The following is an 18,702-nucleotide window of genomic DNA, read 5'->3' on the forward strand; positions in this document are numbered from 1 at the left end:
AACTTGAATTTGAACCATGGGCTAGGTTGGTGTGCAAAATATTGCTAATTTGTAATAATTTTTTTATAAAAAAAAATTCATTATAAGGATGAAATTTGCACGTTAAATTGTTAAAATTTGTGTTCAAATAATAAGTTTTAGACAATAATAAAATTACAAAAATTTCATAATTTTTCTATTTAAAATATAATTTAATTTCAAACGATAATAAATAACAAAATTTACGGTAAAAATTTAAATGAAATAAAAAATTGATTGTATCAACTTTTCATTTAAGATATAAATTAATACAATTAAACAAATTTATTAGAGATAAAAATTACGAGTGTCTGTAGATTTGATTGGATCGGAACGAACGAGACATTTTTAGATTCAGCTCAATTGTTCGAATGATCAATCTTTTCAATCCAAACAACGGAATCCAACCAAACTATAAACTTTGGTTGGTTCGGGGTATTTATTTAAAATTTTGGTGTGCAAAATATTGCTAATTTGTAATAATTTTTTTATATAAAAAAAATAATAATTATAAGGATGAAATTTGCACGTTAAATTGTTAAAATTTGTGTTCAAATAATAAGTTTTAGACAATAAGAAAATTACAAAAATGTCATAATTTTTCTATTTAAAATATAATTTAATTTCAAACGATAATAATTAACAAAATTTACGGTAAAAATTAAAATGAAATAAAAAATTGATCCGATGAACTTTTCATTTAAGATATAAATTAATACAATTAAACAAATTTATTAGAAATAAAAATTACGAGTGTCTGTAGATTTGATTGGATCGGAACGAATGAGACATTTTTAGATTCAGCTCAATTGTTCGAATGACCAATCTTTTCAATCCAAACAACGGAATCCAACCGAACTATAAACTTTGGTTGGTTCGGGGTATTTATTTAAAATTTTATTTTTAATAAAATTAAAATATTAATTTGTAAAATATATATAAAAAAAATATTATATAATAAGTAATAATTACTTTTTATTGAGGCGAATGTTCAAATTTCCACATTGATTGCGAACTCTGGCCTCTTTCTACGAGGAAAATGATCATATTCTTCTCTGAATTCTTCTGCGTCGATTGACAGAGCTATCCACTAACTGTTTCTTGTTGTTTTTGTTGCGTTGTTGGGTGGTGGGTTTGAGCTGATCGAGCGATTTTTCATGGACATTCACTCTGTACCTTCTTCCAATCGGTTCTTCATCATCAATGGCGGATTCTCTTTGCTCCTTGTTTTTGAGGCTCTGTAGATTGTCTATTACTGGGTTTGATCTCTTGCTTATTTTCCTTCATTCCCTTTTATAGCTTTTGCCCCTTTCACCGGGTTTTCCGGTTTCTCTCTATCTCTCTCTCTCCGCCGTTCGGTTCCCGAGAAATTTGAAACCTAACGATGCGAGCCTCGGTACTTTCCTTTACGCTCATCTTTTTTGTTGCTGTCTGCGGAGTTTAATTTAATATCATCTTATTCTTGATTCTTGTACTTAGGGTTTTTTTTTTTTTTTTTTTTTAATTGAATAATTGTCATGTTGGATCTGAAATCGGAGAAGAAGTGAAGAATCTTTCCATTTTTTTTTTTTGTTCTGTATAGATTTTTAATCCTGGATTTCCTGGAAATCAGTGCCCTGCATGCGCTGTTGATACTGATCTTGGATTGTTTGAGGAGATTTGTGTTGAAGATTGATGTTATAAGATTGGATTCTTTAGATTTTGGTTGGGTTTATTGCAGAGAGGTGAAGAGTTATCATGGCATCAGTGTTTTTGTATCATGTGGTTGGGGATCTGACTGTAGGAAAGCCGGAGATGGTTGAGTTTTATGAGACGGAGACGATTGAAACGGCAATTCGGGTGATTGGAGAGTCGACAGAGTGTGGGATACCAATTTGGAAGAGGAAAAGTCTTGGAATTATTGAGAATGCTGAAATGAAACAGCAGAGATTTGTGGGAATTCTCTCGTCTTTGGATATCGTTGCCTTTCTGGCTCGAACGGAGAATCAAAAGGATCAAGATAGGGCAATGAAGACCCCAGTTTCGGAGGCTGTAGTTCCCAACCATTCGTTATTGAGACAGGTCGATCCTGCAACAAGGTTAGCCTCTTTGTTTCATATGTTAATGTCTATGGTGTTTTGTTTTGTTAATAATTGATCATGTGATTAGAATTTAAGAGGCTTGTTCTATGTTTGGTTGATGGAATTTTGTAAATTGTTCTTGAAGTGCTTCTATTGGATGCTACCAAAAGTAGTTCTATACTGTTTCTTTTTTCTTTTTCCAGAATTTTGATCCTATTGCAATCTATATGCCTGTGAACTTTTGATTATTTTTCACTGTTTTTGACTAGTTTTCAGTGTTATGGGTCTTATGAGTTATGATTGTTTAACAAAAAGTTCTTTTTTCAAAGTGTATTGATGTATTGATGTAACGGCTCAAGCCCACCGCTAGTAGATATTGTTCTCTTTGAGCTTTCCCCTCAAGGTTTTTAAAACGCGTCTGCTAGGGAGAGATTTCCAAACCCTTATAAAAATTGTTTTGTTCTCCTCCCAACCAATGTGGGGCCCAACGTTTTCGCTGACACTCGTTCCCTTCTCCAATCGATGTGGGAGTCTCAATTCACCCCCCTTCGGGCCCAGCGTCCTAGCTGCCACACCGCCTCATGTCTACCCCCCCTTCGGGGCTCAACCTCCTCACTGACACATCGTTCGATGTCTGACTCTGATACCATTTGTAACTGTCTAAGCTCACTGCTAGCAGATATTGTCCTCTTAGGGCTTTTCCTTTCAGACTTCCGCTCAAGGTTTTTAAAACGCGTCTGCTAGGGAGGGGTTTTCACACCCTTATAAAAAAAATTTCGTTCTCCTCCCCAACCGACGTGGATCTCACAAGGCGATTTATTTATATATCTAGAAACAGAAACACTTTTCATTGTTATATGAAAAGATAATGAAAAAGGAAACCCTTATAAAAATGTTTCGTTCTCCTCCCCAACAGATGTGGGATTTCATATTCCGTTTTGATATTAGAATTGTTCATAGATTCATAAGGTAAGATCTGTGAGTACGACCACGAAATGTTTTTCTCTCTCGTTTCTGAACTCACTGTGGTTTAGATCCTTTCAGATGCTTTTGACTCAAGCAACTAGAATTTTTAGAGGGGTTGAAAGATCTGTAGGAGAGTTGTGATCCCTTATTAGATTCCGTGCTTCTCTTTAGGTTTTCGTGTTTAAACTTTTTTATAACTTTCATTGAAGTCTTATTTTGCTTGATTGTAGCCATTTCCTGGATTAGTTAGCCTCTTCTTGGGGTGTCCTGTTCTTGCATTCCCGTGTATTTTTCACTTCATTTACTGCGTGGGTGTGGCATTCAATTGATTTAACCTCTTGATCTGTCCATGTAAAAGATTGATTGATGCATTAGAAATGATGAAGCAAGGTGTGAGGCGTCTTCTAATCCGAAAAAGTGTGGTGTGGAAAGGAATGAGCAAACGGTTTTCCGTTCTCTATAATGGTAAGTGGTTGAAGAACGTTGATACCTCTGTTGGTAGCAGCAATAACCTCAATGTAAATGCTAACCACCCATCGTCGTCTTCGACATCTACTTGTCACGATAAGTTTTGTTGTCTCTCAAGAGAAGATGTCATCCGTTTCCTTATCGGTTGTCTCGGAGCCCTTGCTCCTCTCCCTCTATCCTCCATCTCTACACTAGGGGTCATCAACCCAAACTACTGCTCGATCGACGCCTTGACTCCTGCGATCGATATCACTCATAAGCTTCCAGATGATCCTACTGCAGTTGCTGTGGTGGAAAACATGCATGATAATCAATACAGGATCATTGGAGAGATCTCAGCCTCCAAACTCTGGAAATGCAATTACTTGGCTGCTGCTTGGGCTTTAGCCAATCTTTCTGCTGGGCAGTTTGTGATGGGGGCGGAAGACAACATGGCCTCACGTATCGTCCCAGATCTATCCACCAATGCTAACGGTGGCGAGAACGACCGTGCTAAAGCTGGTGGCGAAAAACGGGTAAGGAAATTCAGCAGTAGAAGCATCGGATTCAAGCCATCGAGCCCGGCATTGAGGATCAGTCGGAGCATGTACCGGGGCAGAAGTGCTCCTTTGACATGTAAAGTAACAAGTTCATTGGCTGCTGTTATGGCTCAGATGCTTTCTCATAAGGCAAGCCATGTGTGGGTAACTGAGGATGAAAATGATGAAATTTTGGTTGGAGTTGTGGGTTATGCTGATATTTTAGCTGCAGTTACGAAGCAACCTAGGTCGTTTATACGAGCTAATCGATCCTTCGAGACGCTTGGAAATTCTATTCAGATCTAATATATTGCTTTTCGTACTTGTTATATAATATAAACGCCTCGTGTATGAGAGAGATTTGAGGTTGTTGTAAACTTGTTTGCCTTAATCTCTCATAAATTTTTGACAATTATCGTTGTTAATGGAATGGTATCTACTGCTAGTTTGTACTAAAATGTTTCTTGAGAACAAACACACTGCACATTTCCATTTGAAACTTTGGATGAACATAAGACTTGAAATCCAAACTAATATGGGAAAAATGATGTAAATAGATATTATATTCTTTTTCACTATTATGAAACTTTGAATCTCCCCGGAACTATTTCATTCTATTGAATCTCCCTGAAACTTAATTTGAATCTCCCTGAAACTTAATTTCATTATTATGACCTTTGAATCTCACTTTTACAAAGTTGACCATGCTTGCTTTGGTTTGGTTACAGATGGTATCAGAGCCAGATGTCGAGCGGTGTGTCAGTAAGGATGTAAGGATGTTTAGTCTTGAATGGGGTGAAAACTGAGCGATGTGCCAGCGAGAATGTTAGCCCCGAAGAGAGGTGGATTGTGAGATCCCAGTTGGAGAGAGGAACGAGTGTCAATGAGGACACTGGGTCCTGAAGGGAGTGAACTGTGAGATCTCACATCAATTGTAGAGGGGATGTGGAAACCTTTCCCTAGTAGATGCGTTTTAAAAACCTTGAGTGGAAGCCTGAAAAGGAAAGCCCAAAAGAGAAATCTCGAACTGTGAGATCCCACATCAGTTGTAGAGGGGATGTGGAAACCTCTCCCTAGTAGCGTTTTAAAAACCTTGAGTGGAAGCCTGAAAGGGAATGGGAGAGAGGAATGAGTGCCAACGAGGACACTGGGCCCCGAAGGGGGGTGAACTGTGAGATCCCACATCAGTTGTAGAGGGGATGTGGAAACTTCTCCCTAGTAAACGCGTTTTAAAAACCTTGAGTAGAAGCCTGAAAGGGAAAACCCAAAAGAGAAAGCCCAAAGAGGACATTATCGGGTAGCGGTAAGCCTTGGGCTGTTACAATAAATTTCAATGTGCTTGGTTTGCTCATAAAAAACTATACACAGTATTTAATTTAGCATTCGTGTAGCACATAAATCTAAAGTTGTGTCTCGAAGATAATGTGAAAGAAAATAAGAGACTCTAAAACGGAGTATTTCAAAGACACCTAACAACATGAAGAGTAAAAACCCAATGAACATTTGTAAGAACCGAATTGATGAACCAAATTGATTAAATACACAACAGTTAGACGAGTCACAGTAAGATCGATCAAGCTTCCAACAATAGTATGATATAAACGAGGATACGACAAAGTCCATATGACGGAGAGTATTGAACATTGATCTCAAGAGAAGTATCGACAATCTTGTTGTCATTGAGACGTGTACGGCTAAACAAATCAACTATATACGACCTGCACTCATATGCTTGATAAACATGCATAATACTCTTCTTTCGACCTACACAAACACCTTCTACCTCCACTTACGAGAGATCCATAACTTGACCGCATACTTAAACCCGTAACAACATCACTTGTAACTTCCAAAAAGTTCGAGTTGGAACACATTAAGTATACTTTATAGCTGCATACCAAACGAGGTAAAGGAAACATGGCAACATCCAAGCCTACAAGTACCTATAGTTGGATATGTAAATCAACGACTCTCAACTGGCTAACATCGTTATTAGTTTTGATCCATTGCAGTATACAAGAGAAAAAACAACAATGATATGAATTCCAACTCCACCTAAGAACACAAAAATTTTCAACAAACAATTCGATGAAGACAAAATATAGGAAACAACTTCCCGTGGTTACAAGAGAAGTTTGAATCTATGCTAAGTACATGGGGTTTCCCGGCGAGAGTTCGAATCTCTAGGCGACGATTTCTATAATTGTTTTTTCTTTATTTCTCATTTTTTTGTTAATGAGAATGTTTGACATTGAAATTTTTGTATAGCTTAGACCTCTATTGTTTAAAATATGTGTTGCTTTGGCTGAGTGGTTAAGATGTGTGCTTGCTAAGTACATGGGGTTTTCCCGTGAGAGTTCGAATCTCTCACGTGACGATTTCTATAATTATTTTTTCTTTATTTCTCATTTCTTTGTTAGAACGTTTGACTTTGAAATTTTTGTATAGCTTAGACTTCTATTGCCAAAAACATGTGTCGCTTTGGCCGAGTGGTTAAGGCGTGTGCCTGCTAAGTACATGGGGTTTCCCCGCGAGAGTTCGAATCTCTCAGGCGACGATTTTTATAATTATTTTTTTTTCTTTATTTCTCATTTCTTTGTTAGAACGTTTGACTTTGAAATTTTTGTATAGCTTAGACCTCTATTGCCAAAAACATGTGTCGCTTTGGCCGAGTGGTTAAGGCGTGTGCCTGCTAAGTACATGGGGTTTCCCCGCGAGAGTTCGAATCTCTCAGGCGACGATTTTAATTTTTTTTTCTTCATTTCTCGTAGATTTGTATTTATTGTATTTGTTAATGAGAACGTTTGACTTTCAAATTTTTGTATAGCTTAGACCTCTATTGCCAAAAATATGTGTCGCTTTGGCCGAGTGGTTAAGGCGTGTGCCTGCTAAGTACATGGGGTTTCCCCGCGAGAGTTCGAATCTCTCAGGCGACGATTTTAATTTTTTTTTCTTCATTTCTCGTAGATTTGTATTTATTGTATTTGTTAATGAGAACGTTTGACTTTCAAATTTTTGTATAGCTTAGACCTCTATTGCCAAAAATATGTGTCGCTTTGGCCGAGTGGTTAAGGCGTGTGCCTGCTAAGTACATGGGGTTTCCCCGCGAGAGTTCGAATCTCTCAGGCGACGATTTTAATTTTTTTTTCTTCATTTCTCGTAGATTTGTATTTATTGTATTTGTTAATGAGAACGTTTGACTTTCAAATTTTTGTATAGCTTAGACCTCTATTGCCAAAAATATGTGTCGCTTTGGCCGAGTGGTTAAGGCGTGTGCCTGCTAAGTACATGGGGTTTCCCCGCGAGAGTTCGAATCTCTCAGGCGACGATTTTAATTTTTTTTTCTTCATTTCTCGTAGATTTGTATTTATTGTATTTGTTAATGAGAACGTTTGACTTTCAAATTTTTGTATAGCTTAGACCTCTATTGCCAAAAATATGTGTCGCTTTGGCCGAGTGGTTAAGGCGTGTGCCTGCTAAGTACATGGGGTTTCCCCGCGAGAGTTCGAATCTCTCAGGCGACGATTTTAATTTTTTTTTCTTCATTTCTCGTAGATTTGTATTTATTGTATTTGTTAATGAGAACGTTTGACTTTCAAATTTTTGTATAGCTTAGACCTCTATTGCCAAAAATATGTGTCGCTTTGGCCGAGTGGTTAAGGCGTGTGCCTGCTAAGTACATGGGGTTTCCCCGCGAGAGTTCGAATCTCTCAGGCGACGATTTTAATTTTTTTTTCTTCATTTCTCGTAGATTTGTATTTATTGTATTTGTTAATGAGAAAGTTTGACTTTCAAATTTTTGTATAGCTTAGACCTCTATTGCCAAAAACATGTGTCGCTTTGGCCGAGTGGTTAAGGCGTGTGCCTGCTAAGTACATGGGGTTTCCCCGCGAGAGTTCGAATCTCTCAGGCGATGATTTTTATAACTATTTTTTTTTCTTTATTTCTCATTTCTTTGTTAGAACGTTTGACTTTGAAATTTTTGTATAGCTTAGACCTCTATTGCCAAAAACATGTGTCGCTTTGGCCGAGTGGTTAAGGCGTGTGCCTGCTAAGTACATGGGGTTTCCCCGCGAGAGTTCGAATCTCTCAGGCGACGATTTTAATTTTTTTTTCTTCATTTCTCGTAGATTTGTATTTATTGTATTTGTTAATGAGAACGTTTGACTTTCAAATTTTTGTATAGCTTAGACCTCTATTGCCAAAAATATGTGTCGCTTTGGCCGAGTGGTTAAGGCGTGTGCCTGCTAAGTACATTGGGTTTCCCCGCGAGAGTTCGAATCTCTCAGGCGACGATTTCTATAACTATTTTTTTTCTTTATTTCTCATTTCTTTGTTAGAACGTTTGACTTTGAAATTTTTGTATAGCTTAGACCTCTATTGCCAAAAACATGTGTCGCTTTGGCCGAGTGGTTAAGGCGTGTGCCTGCTAAGTACATGGGGTTCCCCCCTGAGAGTTCGAATCTCTCAGGTGACAATTTCTATAATTGTTTTTTTCTTTATTTCTCATGCCCACACAAGCCAAACCTTTTATGTCTTTCCATGTTCTACTTCCCCGAGACTTCGAATCTCTCAGGCAACGATTTGTATAATTGTTTTTTTCTTTATTTCTTATTTTTGCCCACACAAGCCAAACCCTTTATGTTCTACTCTCTTACTTTTGTATTTCTAGGGAAAATGACGTTTTACCGTCTTACTTTTGTATTTCTAGGGAATGACGCTTTCCATGTTCTACTGTCTTACTTTTGTATTTCTAGGGAATATGACGCTTTCCATGTTCTATTGTCTTACTTTTGTATTTCTAGGGAATATGACGTTTTATTGTCTTACTTTTGTATTTCTAGGGAATATGACGTTTTGGAAAAATGTCTAGGCCTACCAGACATGAAGTTGTAAACTTCTCCCTACCCAAGGTTATATACTATGAGCCGTTGTTGTTACTCTCTTGCTTGCTTATATAACGTCTCTTTCAAAATCTCTCTTTCGAAAATCTCTCTCTGCCCTCGTTTTCTAAAACCTTCTCTTAAACCGAGGCCAAAGGTTCGAGCATACGTCGCTTGGCCGTAGGCGACGTAAAAATGAATTGGCTTAGCTCACTTGTCGTTGGAAAGTGAGTGCCGCACAATCGCAAGTCTGCTGCCATTAAGAGTGCGATTGTGACAAGTGGTATCAGAGCTTTGTTAGCTCCGTGACATAGCAAAGACCGAAACTATGTCAACGACAAAGTCGACACCCAAATCATAAGCCGACCGACTTACTTTAATAGAGGAGAAAATGCTATTCCTCAAAGAAGTCCCTGACACCATCCGTTTCCTGGAAGAACGGGTGACGGAATTGAATGGAAAAGTCGTACAAATTGACGCAATGGGCAACCGCCTGGATGGGTTGCCAATCGCGGAACTAATGTTTCGAGTGGCCTCACTCGAAGAAAGAGTTGCTCCTACGAGCAGCTCAAGACCTTCTAGTAGCCCTGATAGCTCTGTTGCGCACAAGAAGGGACGTGGCGAAGAGTTCGATGTGCTACAAAATACAATGATGAGTTTGTTCAATGGATTAGCTGATGAATTCAGAACAACGATCGATGCCATCCAAGAAAAGATGGCCTACATGAACACCCGAATTGGGGTGACAATGAAAGTAGTGGACAACGTCACGGCTAGGCAAACTAATACATGATCCAACAAACTGAAGTTCCCAGACCCTAGACCCTTCAAAGGGAACCGAGACACCAAAGAGTTGGAGAACTTCATCTTTGATGTCGAACAGTACTTCAAAGCCACAACGGCTTGTACTGACGACATAAAAGTGACAGTAGCCTCAATGCATCTCATAGACGATGCAAAACTTTGGTGGCGTACAAAGGTGCAAGACATCGAGAATGGATTGTGCACCATCGACTCGTGAGAAGACCTCAAGAGAGAGTTGAGAGACCAATTCTTCCCCGAAAACGTAGAACACATGGCAATAGAAAAACTAATAACTCTGAAACAAACTGGAAGCATAAGGGACTATGTCAGACAGTTCTCGACCCTGATGCTAGATATCAGGGGCACATCAGAGAAAGACAAGATATTTTTCTTTATAAATGGGTTATAATTGTGGGCCAAAACAAAAATATATGAGAAAAAGATTCAAGATCTAGCTACTGCAATTGCCAGCATCGAGAGACTCCTAGACTTTGGGAACGAAGCGAGTTTCCAAAGAAAAACGACATAGGCCCCAAACACTGGGGGCAAAACATATAGATCGCTAGGTCATCGAAATGAAGGCCCCAATAGACTAAACGGAAGTAATGACAGATCAAGTGGGTGGACAGATAGACCTCCTCAGAATAACCAAGCGGGGACATCTCGAGGACCTTACCCTCAAAAGAACTACCCGACGACACCTTTACAATGCCTGTTGTGTAAAGGCCCCCACAGACTGTCCTACTGTCCTCATCAGACCTCTCTCAGTGCACTCCAAGTGTCCATTCAAGAGAGCAATGACACAGGAGTCGAGACTACGCCAAACAGGAGGGAAGATCAGGACAACCCCCAAATGGGTGCCTTTAAATTATTTTTAGCCCTCCAACGAAAGGTCGACCGAATGGAGATAATAGAGAAAGGGCACATGTTCGTAGATGCAACAATAAACTCCCGACCAAGCAAGAGCACCTTGATAGACTCAGGTGCGACCCAAAATTTCATCGCCGACCAAGAAGCACGAAAATTGGGACTCGCCATAGAAAAGAACCCCGAAAAAATGAAATCTGTCAACTCCGAGGTCTTGCTGTGGGAGTATCTAAAAGAGTCCCCTTCAAATTAGGGACCTGGACAGGAGAAATGAACCTTGTCATGGTTCGCATGGATGACTTCGACGTGGTACTTGAGATGGACTTCCTACAAGAACACAAAGTTATCCCAATGCCACTTACGAAATGCTTGGTGATCAGTTGTAATAGCCGAAAAATAAATAAAGAAATAAACAAATAAAAATAATTATAAAAAAAAGTAGTTAAAATAATAAAATAATAAATAAATAAATAAAAATTAAAAGAAGAAAAACATTTGGTAACCGATCCCTCCTCCTTCCTTCAATCTCTCACCACTCCTTCCCTAAGAATAAATCCGGTAAGAAATCAGGAATTTCTTTTCTGTAAGAACAACGACAGATTTACCTAGAATTCTTCTTCCTATAAAAACAAATAGAAAAAAGCAAAAGGTTTAAACAGACTTAGTTCGCTCCAGGAGATATGTCATTTGATGAGGTAGTATGTTAAATCTTCCTTTTATTTTATTAAATAATATTAATTTGGTTACCGTTATTTAGTTTGGAATTAGAGATTAAATAAAAAGAATTCTGTATGAGTTTAGGAAATCACAACCAATTATATTTTAGATCTACTAAATTGTTGGAATGATTTAGATCTACTCAATTGTTTCAATGATTTAGGTTGTAATTTTATATGAATTATAGGANTCAATTGTTTCAATGATTTAGGTTGTAATTTTATATGAATTATAGGAAAAGNGATTACACCGTAGGGAAAATGAAACGAAACGAAAGATAGGTCCCATCATTTCATTGCATGTGATTGTTGCATAACTCCGATAAGGGGGTCACTTACTGAGTATTCTAGAAATACTCAAGCCTCGTGTTACTTTACTTTTTCAGGTTAAGACAAGGCACTCCTATACGGCTGACGACGACATCGCAACTCGAGACCATGGCGCATGCATAGGGTAGTGATATTTATTTTCTTAGTCTTAGGCTAGAATAGGATGTTTTTTAAACTTAAACTCTTATTCATTTTATTTAGTCTTTTGTTGTGTCGTTTTAAAGATGTTTTCGAAACACGTAAGTCCATGGCTGTGTTTTAAGATAAAGGTTATGTTTTATGGAATTTAAATGAAGTCTTCCACATTTAATGTTTATGGTACGTATATAGTAGCGACCTTAAATTAAGTAGAAAATTTCGGGTCGTTACATCACCGATCACAACGCCACAGTGATACCTGCAAGCATCAAGCAACCAGGTAATCTTAGAATGATCTCGGCCATACAATTGAAAATAGGACTCGCACGAGAGAAACCTACATTTATGGCTATACCACTAATGGAAGAAATGATCACTAAAGAAACTGTTTCAAGCCAAATCAAGGATGTACTAGACATTTATGTTAACATAATGCCAGAGAGCTTACTACAAACACTACCACCCCGTCGAGGCATTGATCAAGAAATTGAACTCCTCCCGGGGTTAAACCCCAAGCAAAGAACGCATACCGGATGGCTCCCCCTGCGCTAGCCGAATTGAGGAAACAACTAGATGAGTTGTTGACGACATGATTCATCCACCCGGCAAAGGCACCTTACGGAGCCCCCGTACTATTTTAGAAAAAGAAGGATGGGACGTTGCGTCTGTGCATAGATTATAGAGCCTTAAGCAAGGTGACGTTGTGCAACAAATACCCACTACCGATAATATCCGATTTGTTTGACCAGCTTCACGGGGCCAAAAACTTCATGAAGTTAGACTTACGATCAGGGTACTACCAAGTACGTATCGCCGAAGGGGACGAGCCCAAGACGACGTGTGTAACAAGATATGGGCCTTTGAATTCCTGGTAATGCCCTTTGATTTGACAAACGCCCCAGCTACGTTCTGCACGTTAATGAACCAGTTTTCCATGAATACTTAGATCTGTTCGTCATAGTATACCTCGACGACATAGTTATATACAACACAACTCTCGTGGAGCACAAGGTGCACCTGAAGCTAGTGTTTAACAAGCTGCGACAGAATCAGTTGTACGTCAAGAAAGAAAAATGTGCCTTCGCACAAACATGTATCAACTTCCAAGCATAAGAAGAAGCGAGCTGACAAGAAGCGTCGCCCCCTCCAATTCCGAGCAGGAGACCAAGTCCTCATCAAGTTGAGACCAAAACAGATCAGATTCCACAGTCGAAAGGACCAGAGATTAGTTCGAAAATATGAAGGCACGGTTGAAGTCCTTAAAAAGATCGAGGCTACTTCCTACAGAGTTACGGTACCCACATGGATGAAAATCCACCCAGTAATTCATCTGAGCAACTTGAAGCCCTATCACCCTGACCCAGACGACGACCAACAAAATGTAATTACGAGACCGAGCATTGATCCGAAACAAAGAGACACCAAAGAAATAGAGGAGATCGTAGTCGACAGAGTTAGGAAGATAGGAAGACTCGTACGGAAGATTCGTGAATTCCTTGTCAAATGGAAGAATCTCCCTACGGAGGAAACCAGCTGAGAACGCTGAAGATTTGGACTCCGCCGCCACCTACATCGTCAGGTTTAAAAATAGGTGGGGAGGATGTCACGGTCATGCTTGATCAAGGCGTGTTGCCCATGGCTGCGTGCCCATGACAAGCCGAAGACTTTATGTTTTTCCATGTTCTAGTGTTTTACTTTTCTATTTCTAGGGAGTATGACGTTTCGAAAAAAATCATGTCTAGGCTTGCTAGACATGAAATGCCTCAGAATGTACTAGAGGGGGATATGACTAGTTATATACTATGAGCCGTTGCTGTTACTCTCTTGCTTGCTTATATAACGTCTCTTTTAAAATCTCTCTCTGCCCTCGTTTTCTAAAAACTTCTCTTAAATCGAGGCCAGAGGCTCGAGCACACGTCGCTTGGCCGTATGCGATGTAAGAACGAATTGGCTTAGCTCACTTGTCAATGGAAAGTGAGTGCTGCACAATCGCAAGTCCGCTGCCATCAAGAGTGCGATTGTAACACTAAGTACATGGGGTTTCCCCGTGAGAGTTCGAATCTCTCTGGCGACAATTTCTATAATTATTTTTTCTTTATTTCTCATTTTTTTGTTAATGAGAACGTTTGACTTTGAAATTTTTGTATAGCTTAGACCTCTATTGCTTAAAATATGTGTCGCTTTGGCTGAGTGGTTAAGATGTGTGCTTGCTAAGTACATGGGGTTTTCCCGCGAGAGTTCGAATCTCTCATGCGACGATTTCTATAATTATTTTTTCTTTATTTCTCATTTCTTTGTTAGAACGTTTGACTTTGAAATTTTTGTATAGCTTAGACCTCTATTGCCAAAAACATGTGTCGCTTTGGCCGAGTGGTTAAGGCGTGTGCCTGCTAAGTACATGGGGTTTCCCCGCGAGAGTTCGAATCTCTCAGGCGACGATTTCTATAATTGCTTTTTCTTTATTTCTCATTTCTTTGTTAATGAGAACGTTTGACTTTGAAATTTTTGTATAACTTAGACCTCTATTGCAAAAAACATGTGTCTTTTTGGCCGAGTGGTTAAGGTGTGTGCCTGCTAAGTACATGGAGTTTCCCCGCGAGAGTTCAAATCTCTCAGGCGACGATTTCTATTTTTGTTTGTTCTTTATTTCTCATTTCTTTGTTAATGAGAACGTTTGACTTTGAAATTTTTGTAGAGCTTAGACCTCTATTACCAAAAATATATGTCGCTTTTGCCGAGTGGTTGAGGCGTGTGCCTGCTAAGTACATGGGGTTTCCCCGCCAGAGTTCAAATCTCTCAGGCGACGATTTCTATTATTGTTTGTTCTTTATTTCTCATTTCTTTGTTAATGAGAACGTTTGACTTTGAAATTTTTGTAGAGCTTAGACCTCTATTGCCAAAAATATATGTCGCTTTTGCCGAGTGGTTGAGGCGTGTGCCTGCTAAGTACATGGGGTTTCCCCGCCAGAGTTCAAATCTCTCAGGCGACGATTTCTATTATTGTTTGTTCTTTATTTCTCATTTCTTTGTTAATGAGAACGTTTGACTTTGAAATTTTTGTAGAGCTTAGACCTCTATTGCCAAAAATATATGTGGCTTTGGCCGAGTTAAGGTGTGTGCCTGAGAGAATTGTTTTTTCAATATTTCTCATTTCTTTGTTAACGAAAACGTTTGACTTTCAAATTTTTGTATAGCTTAGACCTCTATTGCACAAAATAGATGTCGCTTTGGCCGAGTTGTTAAGGCGTGTGTCTGCTAAGTTTCACATGCTCGTCCAAAGCGTGTTGCCCATGCCGCTAGACCTCTATTGCACAAAATAGATGTCGCTTTGGCCGAGTTGTTTGGGCGTGTGTTTGCTAAGTTTCACATGCTCGTCCAAGGCGTGTTGCCCACGCCGCATGTCCAGACAAGCCAAACCCTTTATGTCTTTCATGTTCTACTGTTTTACTTTTGTATTTATAGGGAGTATGACGTTTTGAAAAAATCATGTCTAGGCATGCCAGACATGAAGTTGTCAACTTCTCCCTACCCAAGGTTAGATATCGTGAGCCGTTGTTGTTATTCTCTTGCTTTCTTATATAACGTCTCTTTCAAAATCTCTCTTTCGAAAATCTCTCTCTGTCCTCGTTTTTTAAAACCTTCTCTTAAACCGAGGCCAAAGGCTCGAGCATACGTCGCTTGGCCATAGGCGACGTAAGAATGAATTGGCTTAGCTCACTTGTCGTTGGAAAGTGAGTGTCGCACATTCGCAAGTCCGCTGCCATTAAGAGTACAATTGTGACAAGTGGTATTAGAGCTTTGTTAGCTCCGTGACATAGTAAAGACCGAAACTATGTCGACGACAAAGTCGACACCCAAATCACAAGCCGACCAACTTACTTTAATAGAGGAGGAAATGCTATTCCTCAAAGAAGTCCCTAACACCATCCGCTTCCTGGAAGAACGGGTGACGGAATTGAATGGAAAAGTCGTACAAATTGACGCAATGGGCAACCGCCTGGATGGGTTGCCAATCGCAGAACTAATGTTTCGAGTGGCCTTGCTCGAAGAAAGAGTTGCTCCTACGAGCAGCTCAAGACCTTCTGGTAGCCCCAATAGCTCTATTGCGCACAAGGAGGGACGTGGCGAAGAGTTCGATGTGCTACAAAATACAATGATGAGTTTGTTCAATGGATTAGCTGACAAATTCAGAACAACGATCGATGCCATCCAAGAAAAGATGACCGACATGAACACCCGAATTGGGGTGACAATGAAAGCCGTGGACAACATCATGGTTGGGCAAACTAATACAGGATCCAACAAATTGAAGTTCCGAGACCCCAGACCCTTCAAAGGGAACCGAGACACCAAAGAGTTGGAGAACTTCATCTTTGATGTCGAACAGTACTTCAAAGCCACAACGGCTTGTACCGACGACATAAAAGTGACAGTAGCCTCAATGCATCTCATAGACGATGCAAAACTTTGGTGGCGTACAAAGATGCAAGACATCGAGAATGGATTGTGCACCATCGACTCGTGAGAAGACCTCAAGAGAGAGTTGAGGGACCAATTCTTCACTGAAAACGTAGAACACATGGCAATGAAAAAACTAATAACTCTAAAACAAATTGGAAGCATAAGGGACTATGTTAGACAGTTCTCGACCCTGATGTTAGATATCAGGGGCACATCAGAGAAAGACAAGATAGTTTTCTTTATAAATGGGTTATAATTGTGGGCCAAAACAAAAATACATGAGAAAAAGGTTCAAGATCCAATTGCCAGCGTCGAGAGACTCCTAGATTTTGGGAACGAAGCGAGTTTCCAAAGAAGTTTTGGGTCGAGGGTGACCTTCTAATGACAAAGGGAAACAAATTATACGTTCCAAGAACAGGAGAACTGAGGAAGAAGCTTATTCAGGAATGTCATGATACCTTATGGGCCGGACACCTTGGGTGGCAACGAAATGGGTACTTCTGGCCAAAGATGCGAGACGACATCATGCAGTACACCAAGACGTGCCTCACAATAGGACAAAGTCGAGAAAACCAAAGTCTCGGGACTCTTGGAACCTCTACCTGTGCCAACAAGGCCTTGGGAAAGTGTGTCTCTAGACTTTATAACACACCTCCCAAAAGTCGGGGAATATGACGCCATCTTGGTTGTCGTAGACCGATTCTCAAAATACGCGACGTTCGTTCCCACCCCCAAATTATGCTCAGCTGAACTAAGAGTCCAACTATATTTCAAACACATTGTAAAGTTATGGGATATTCCATTGAGCATCATCAGCGATAGGGATGGTAGATTCATCGGCACATTCTGGACCGAGTTATTCGCCTTCTTGGGAACGACTTTAAATATCTCCTCGAGCTATCATCCTCAAACCGATGGACAGATGAAACGGTTCAACTGCTTGCTCGAAGAATACTTACGTCACTTCATCGACGCTCGTCAGAAGAACTAGATACAACTGCTAGATGTCGCCCAATTCTGTTTCAATTGTCAGACGAGTTCGTCTACGAGAAAGAGCCCCTTCGAAATTGTAAGTGGACGACAACCGGCTTTGCCCCATATTATTGATCATCCTTATGCAGTAAAAAACCCTCAAGCTCAGAATTTCACCATAGAATGGAAGTAGATAACAGATATAGCCCGCGCATATTTGGAGAAAGCTTCCAAGCATAAGAAGAATTGGGCGGACAAGAAGCGTCGCCCCCTCCAATTCCGAGCAGGAGATCAAGTTCTCATCAAGTTGAGACCAAAACAGATCAGATTCCGCAGCCAAAAGGACCAGAGATTAGTTCGAAAATATGAAAGCCCGGTTAAAGTCCTTAAAAAGATTGGGGCGACTTCCTACAGAGTTGCACTATCCACATGGATGAAAATTCACCTAGTAATTCATCTGAGCAACTTGAAGCCCTATCACCCTGACCTAGACGACGACCAGCGAAATGTAATCACGAGACCGAGCATTGATCTGAAACAAAGAGACGCTAAAGAAATAGAGGAGATCTTAGCCCATAGAGTTTGAAAGATAGGAAGACTCGTTCGGAAGATTCGCGAATTCCTTGTCAAATGGAAGAATCTCCCTACGGAGGAAACCAGTTGGGAACGCGCTGAAGATCTGGACTTCGCCGCCACCCACATCGCCAGCTTTGAAAATAGTCAGTTGACAGAGACGTCAACCAATTAGGTGGGGGAGGATGTCACGGTCATGCTCGTTCAAGGCGTGTTGCCCATGGCCGCATGCCCATGACAAGACAAAGCCTTTATGTCTTTCCATGTTCTAGTGTTTTACTTTTCTATTTCTAGGGAGTATGACGTTTCGAAAAAAATCATGTCTAGGTCTTCTAGACATGAAATGCCTCAGAATGTACTAGAGGGGGATATGACTAGTTATATACTGTGAGTCGTTGCTGTCTCTTGCTTGCTTATATAACGTCTCTTTCAAAATCTCTCTCTGCCCTCGTTTTCCAAAACCTTCTCTTAAACCGAGGCCAGAGGCTCGAGCATACGTCGCTTGGCCGTAGGCGACGTAAGAATGAATTGGCTTAGCTCACTTGTCGTTGGAAAGTGAGTGCCGCACAATCACAAGTCCGCTGCCATCAAGAGTGCGATTGTGACACTAAGTACATGGGGTTTCCCCGCGAGAGTTCGAATCTCTCAGGCGACGATTTCTATAATTGTTTTTTCTTTATTTCTCATTTCTTTGTTAATGAGAACGTTTGACTTTGAAATTTTTGTATAGCTTAGACCTCTATTGCCAAAAACATGTGTCGCTTTGGCCGAGTGGTTAAGGCGTGTGCCTGCTAAGTACATGGGGTTTCCCCGCGAGAGTTCGAATCTCTCAGGCGACGATTTTTATAATTGTTTTTTCTTTATTTCTCATTTCTTTGTTAATGAGAACGTTTGACTTTGAAATTTTTGTATAGCTTAGACCTCTATT

General features: G+C 39.9%; 1 protein-coding gene and 17 non-coding genes across 21 annotated transcripts; all 18 read left to right on the top strand.

The window, feature by feature from the left end:
• The first annotated feature begins 1,006 nt into the window (after positions 1-1,006).
• LOC111805400 (CBS domain-containing protein CBSX6-like) lies at positions 1,007-4,488 on the top strand. 4 transcript variants are annotated; one of them, XM_023690479.1, is made up of 3 exons: positions 1,007-1,414; positions 1,601-2,096; positions 3,403-4,488. In XM_023690479.1, the coding sequence occupies exons 2-3, from the start codon at positions 1,756-1,758 to the stop codon at positions 4,334-4,336; spliced, it is 1,275 nt and encodes a 424-aa protein (XP_023546247.1). In that variant the 5' UTR covers positions 1,007-1,414; positions 1,601-1,755; the 3' UTR covers positions 4,337-4,488. The 4 variants fall into 4 exon arrangements, with proteins under 4 accessions (XP_023546247.1, XP_023546250.1, XP_023546249.1 ...); XM_023690482.1 differs by having other exon boundaries at positions 1,739-2,096; XM_023690481.1 differs by having other exon boundaries at positions 1,007-1,277.
• A 2,017-nt stretch (positions 4,489-6,505) lies between these two features.
• On the top strand, positions 6,506-6,587 carry TRNAS-GCU. Its single transcript has one exon. It is a non-coding gene; the product is annotated as a tRNA-Ser (tRNA).
• Positions 6,588-6,688: 101 nt separating this feature from the next.
• TRNAS-GCU lies at positions 6,689-6,770 on the top strand. The gene has a single exon. It is a non-coding gene; the product is annotated as a tRNA-Ser (tRNA).
• Positions 6,771-6,884: 114 nt separating this feature from the next.
• TRNAS-GCU lies at positions 6,885-6,966 on the top strand. The gene has a single exon. It is a non-coding gene; the product is annotated as a tRNA-Ser (tRNA).
• A 114-nt stretch (positions 6,967-7,080) lies between these two features.
• On the top strand, positions 7,081-7,162 carry TRNAS-GCU. The gene has a single exon. It is a non-coding gene; the product is annotated as a tRNA-Ser (tRNA).
• Positions 7,163-7,276: 114 nt separating this feature from the next.
• On the top strand, positions 7,277-7,358 carry TRNAS-GCU. Its single transcript has one exon. It is a non-coding gene; the product is annotated as a tRNA-Ser (tRNA).
• A 114-nt stretch (positions 7,359-7,472) lies between these two features.
• On the top strand, positions 7,473-7,554 carry TRNAS-GCU. The gene has a single exon. It is a non-coding gene; the product is annotated as a tRNA-Ser (tRNA).
• A 114-nt stretch (positions 7,555-7,668) lies between these two features.
• TRNAS-GCU lies at positions 7,669-7,750 on the top strand. Its single transcript has one exon. It is a non-coding gene; the product is annotated as a tRNA-Ser (tRNA).
• A 114-nt stretch (positions 7,751-7,864) lies between these two features.
• TRNAS-GCU lies at positions 7,865-7,946 on the top strand. Its single transcript has one exon. It is a non-coding gene; the product is annotated as a tRNA-Ser (tRNA).
• Positions 7,947-8,047: 101 nt separating this feature from the next.
• TRNAS-GCU lies at positions 8,048-8,129 on the top strand. Its single transcript has one exon. It is a non-coding gene; the product is annotated as a tRNA-Ser (tRNA).
• Positions 8,130-8,243: 114 nt separating this feature from the next.
• TRNAS-GCU lies at positions 8,244-8,325 on the top strand. Its single transcript has one exon. It is a non-coding gene; the product is annotated as a tRNA-Ser (tRNA).
• Positions 8,326-8,425: 100 nt separating this feature from the next.
• On the top strand, positions 8,426-8,507 carry TRNAS-GCU. Its single transcript has one exon. It is a non-coding gene; the product is annotated as a tRNA-Ser (tRNA).
• Positions 8,508-13,944: 5,437 nt separating this feature from the next.
• TRNAS-GCU lies at positions 13,945-14,026 on the top strand. The gene has a single exon. It is a non-coding gene; the product is annotated as a tRNA-Ser (tRNA).
• A 98-nt stretch (positions 14,027-14,124) lies between these two features.
• Positions 14,125-14,206, top strand: TRNAS-GCU. The gene has a single exon. It is a non-coding gene; the product is annotated as a tRNA-Ser (tRNA).
• A 102-nt stretch (positions 14,207-14,308) lies between these two features.
• On the top strand, positions 14,309-14,390 carry TRNAS-GCU. Its single transcript has one exon. It is a non-coding gene; the product is annotated as a tRNA-Ser (tRNA).
• Positions 14,391-14,492: 102 nt separating this feature from the next.
• On the top strand, positions 14,493-14,574 carry TRNAS-GCU. The gene has a single exon. It is a non-coding gene; the product is annotated as a tRNA-Ser (tRNA).
• Positions 14,575-14,676: 102 nt separating this feature from the next.
• On the top strand, positions 14,677-14,758 carry TRNAS-GCU. Its single transcript has one exon. It is a non-coding gene; the product is annotated as a tRNA-Ser (tRNA).
• A 3,773-nt stretch (positions 14,759-18,531) lies between these two features.
• TRNAS-GCU lies at positions 18,532-18,613 on the top strand. The gene has a single exon. It is a non-coding gene; the product is annotated as a tRNA-Ser (tRNA).
• Positions 18,614-18,702: the final 89 nt, after the last annotated feature.

Source organism: Cucurbita pepo, chromosome LG11 (genome assembly GCF_002806865.2).
Source record: "Cucurbita pepo subsp. pepo cultivar mu-cu-16 chromosome LG11, ASM280686v2, whole genome shotgun sequence".
Taxonomy (NCBI): domain Eukaryota; kingdom Viridiplantae; phylum Streptophyta; class Magnoliopsida; order Cucurbitales; family Cucurbitaceae; genus Cucurbita; species Cucurbita pepo.

Bases quoted from the DNA above. Each gene is read 5' to 3' on its own strand.
- LOC111805400 (XM_023690480.1), top strand. From the start codon at position 1,756: ATGGCATCAGTGTTTTTGTATCATGTGGTTGGGGATCTGACTGTAGGA. The intron at 2,097-3,402 runs GTTAGCCTCTTT...TCCATGTAAAAG, and splicing joins CAGGTCGATCCTGCAACAAG to ATTGATTGATGCATTAGAAA.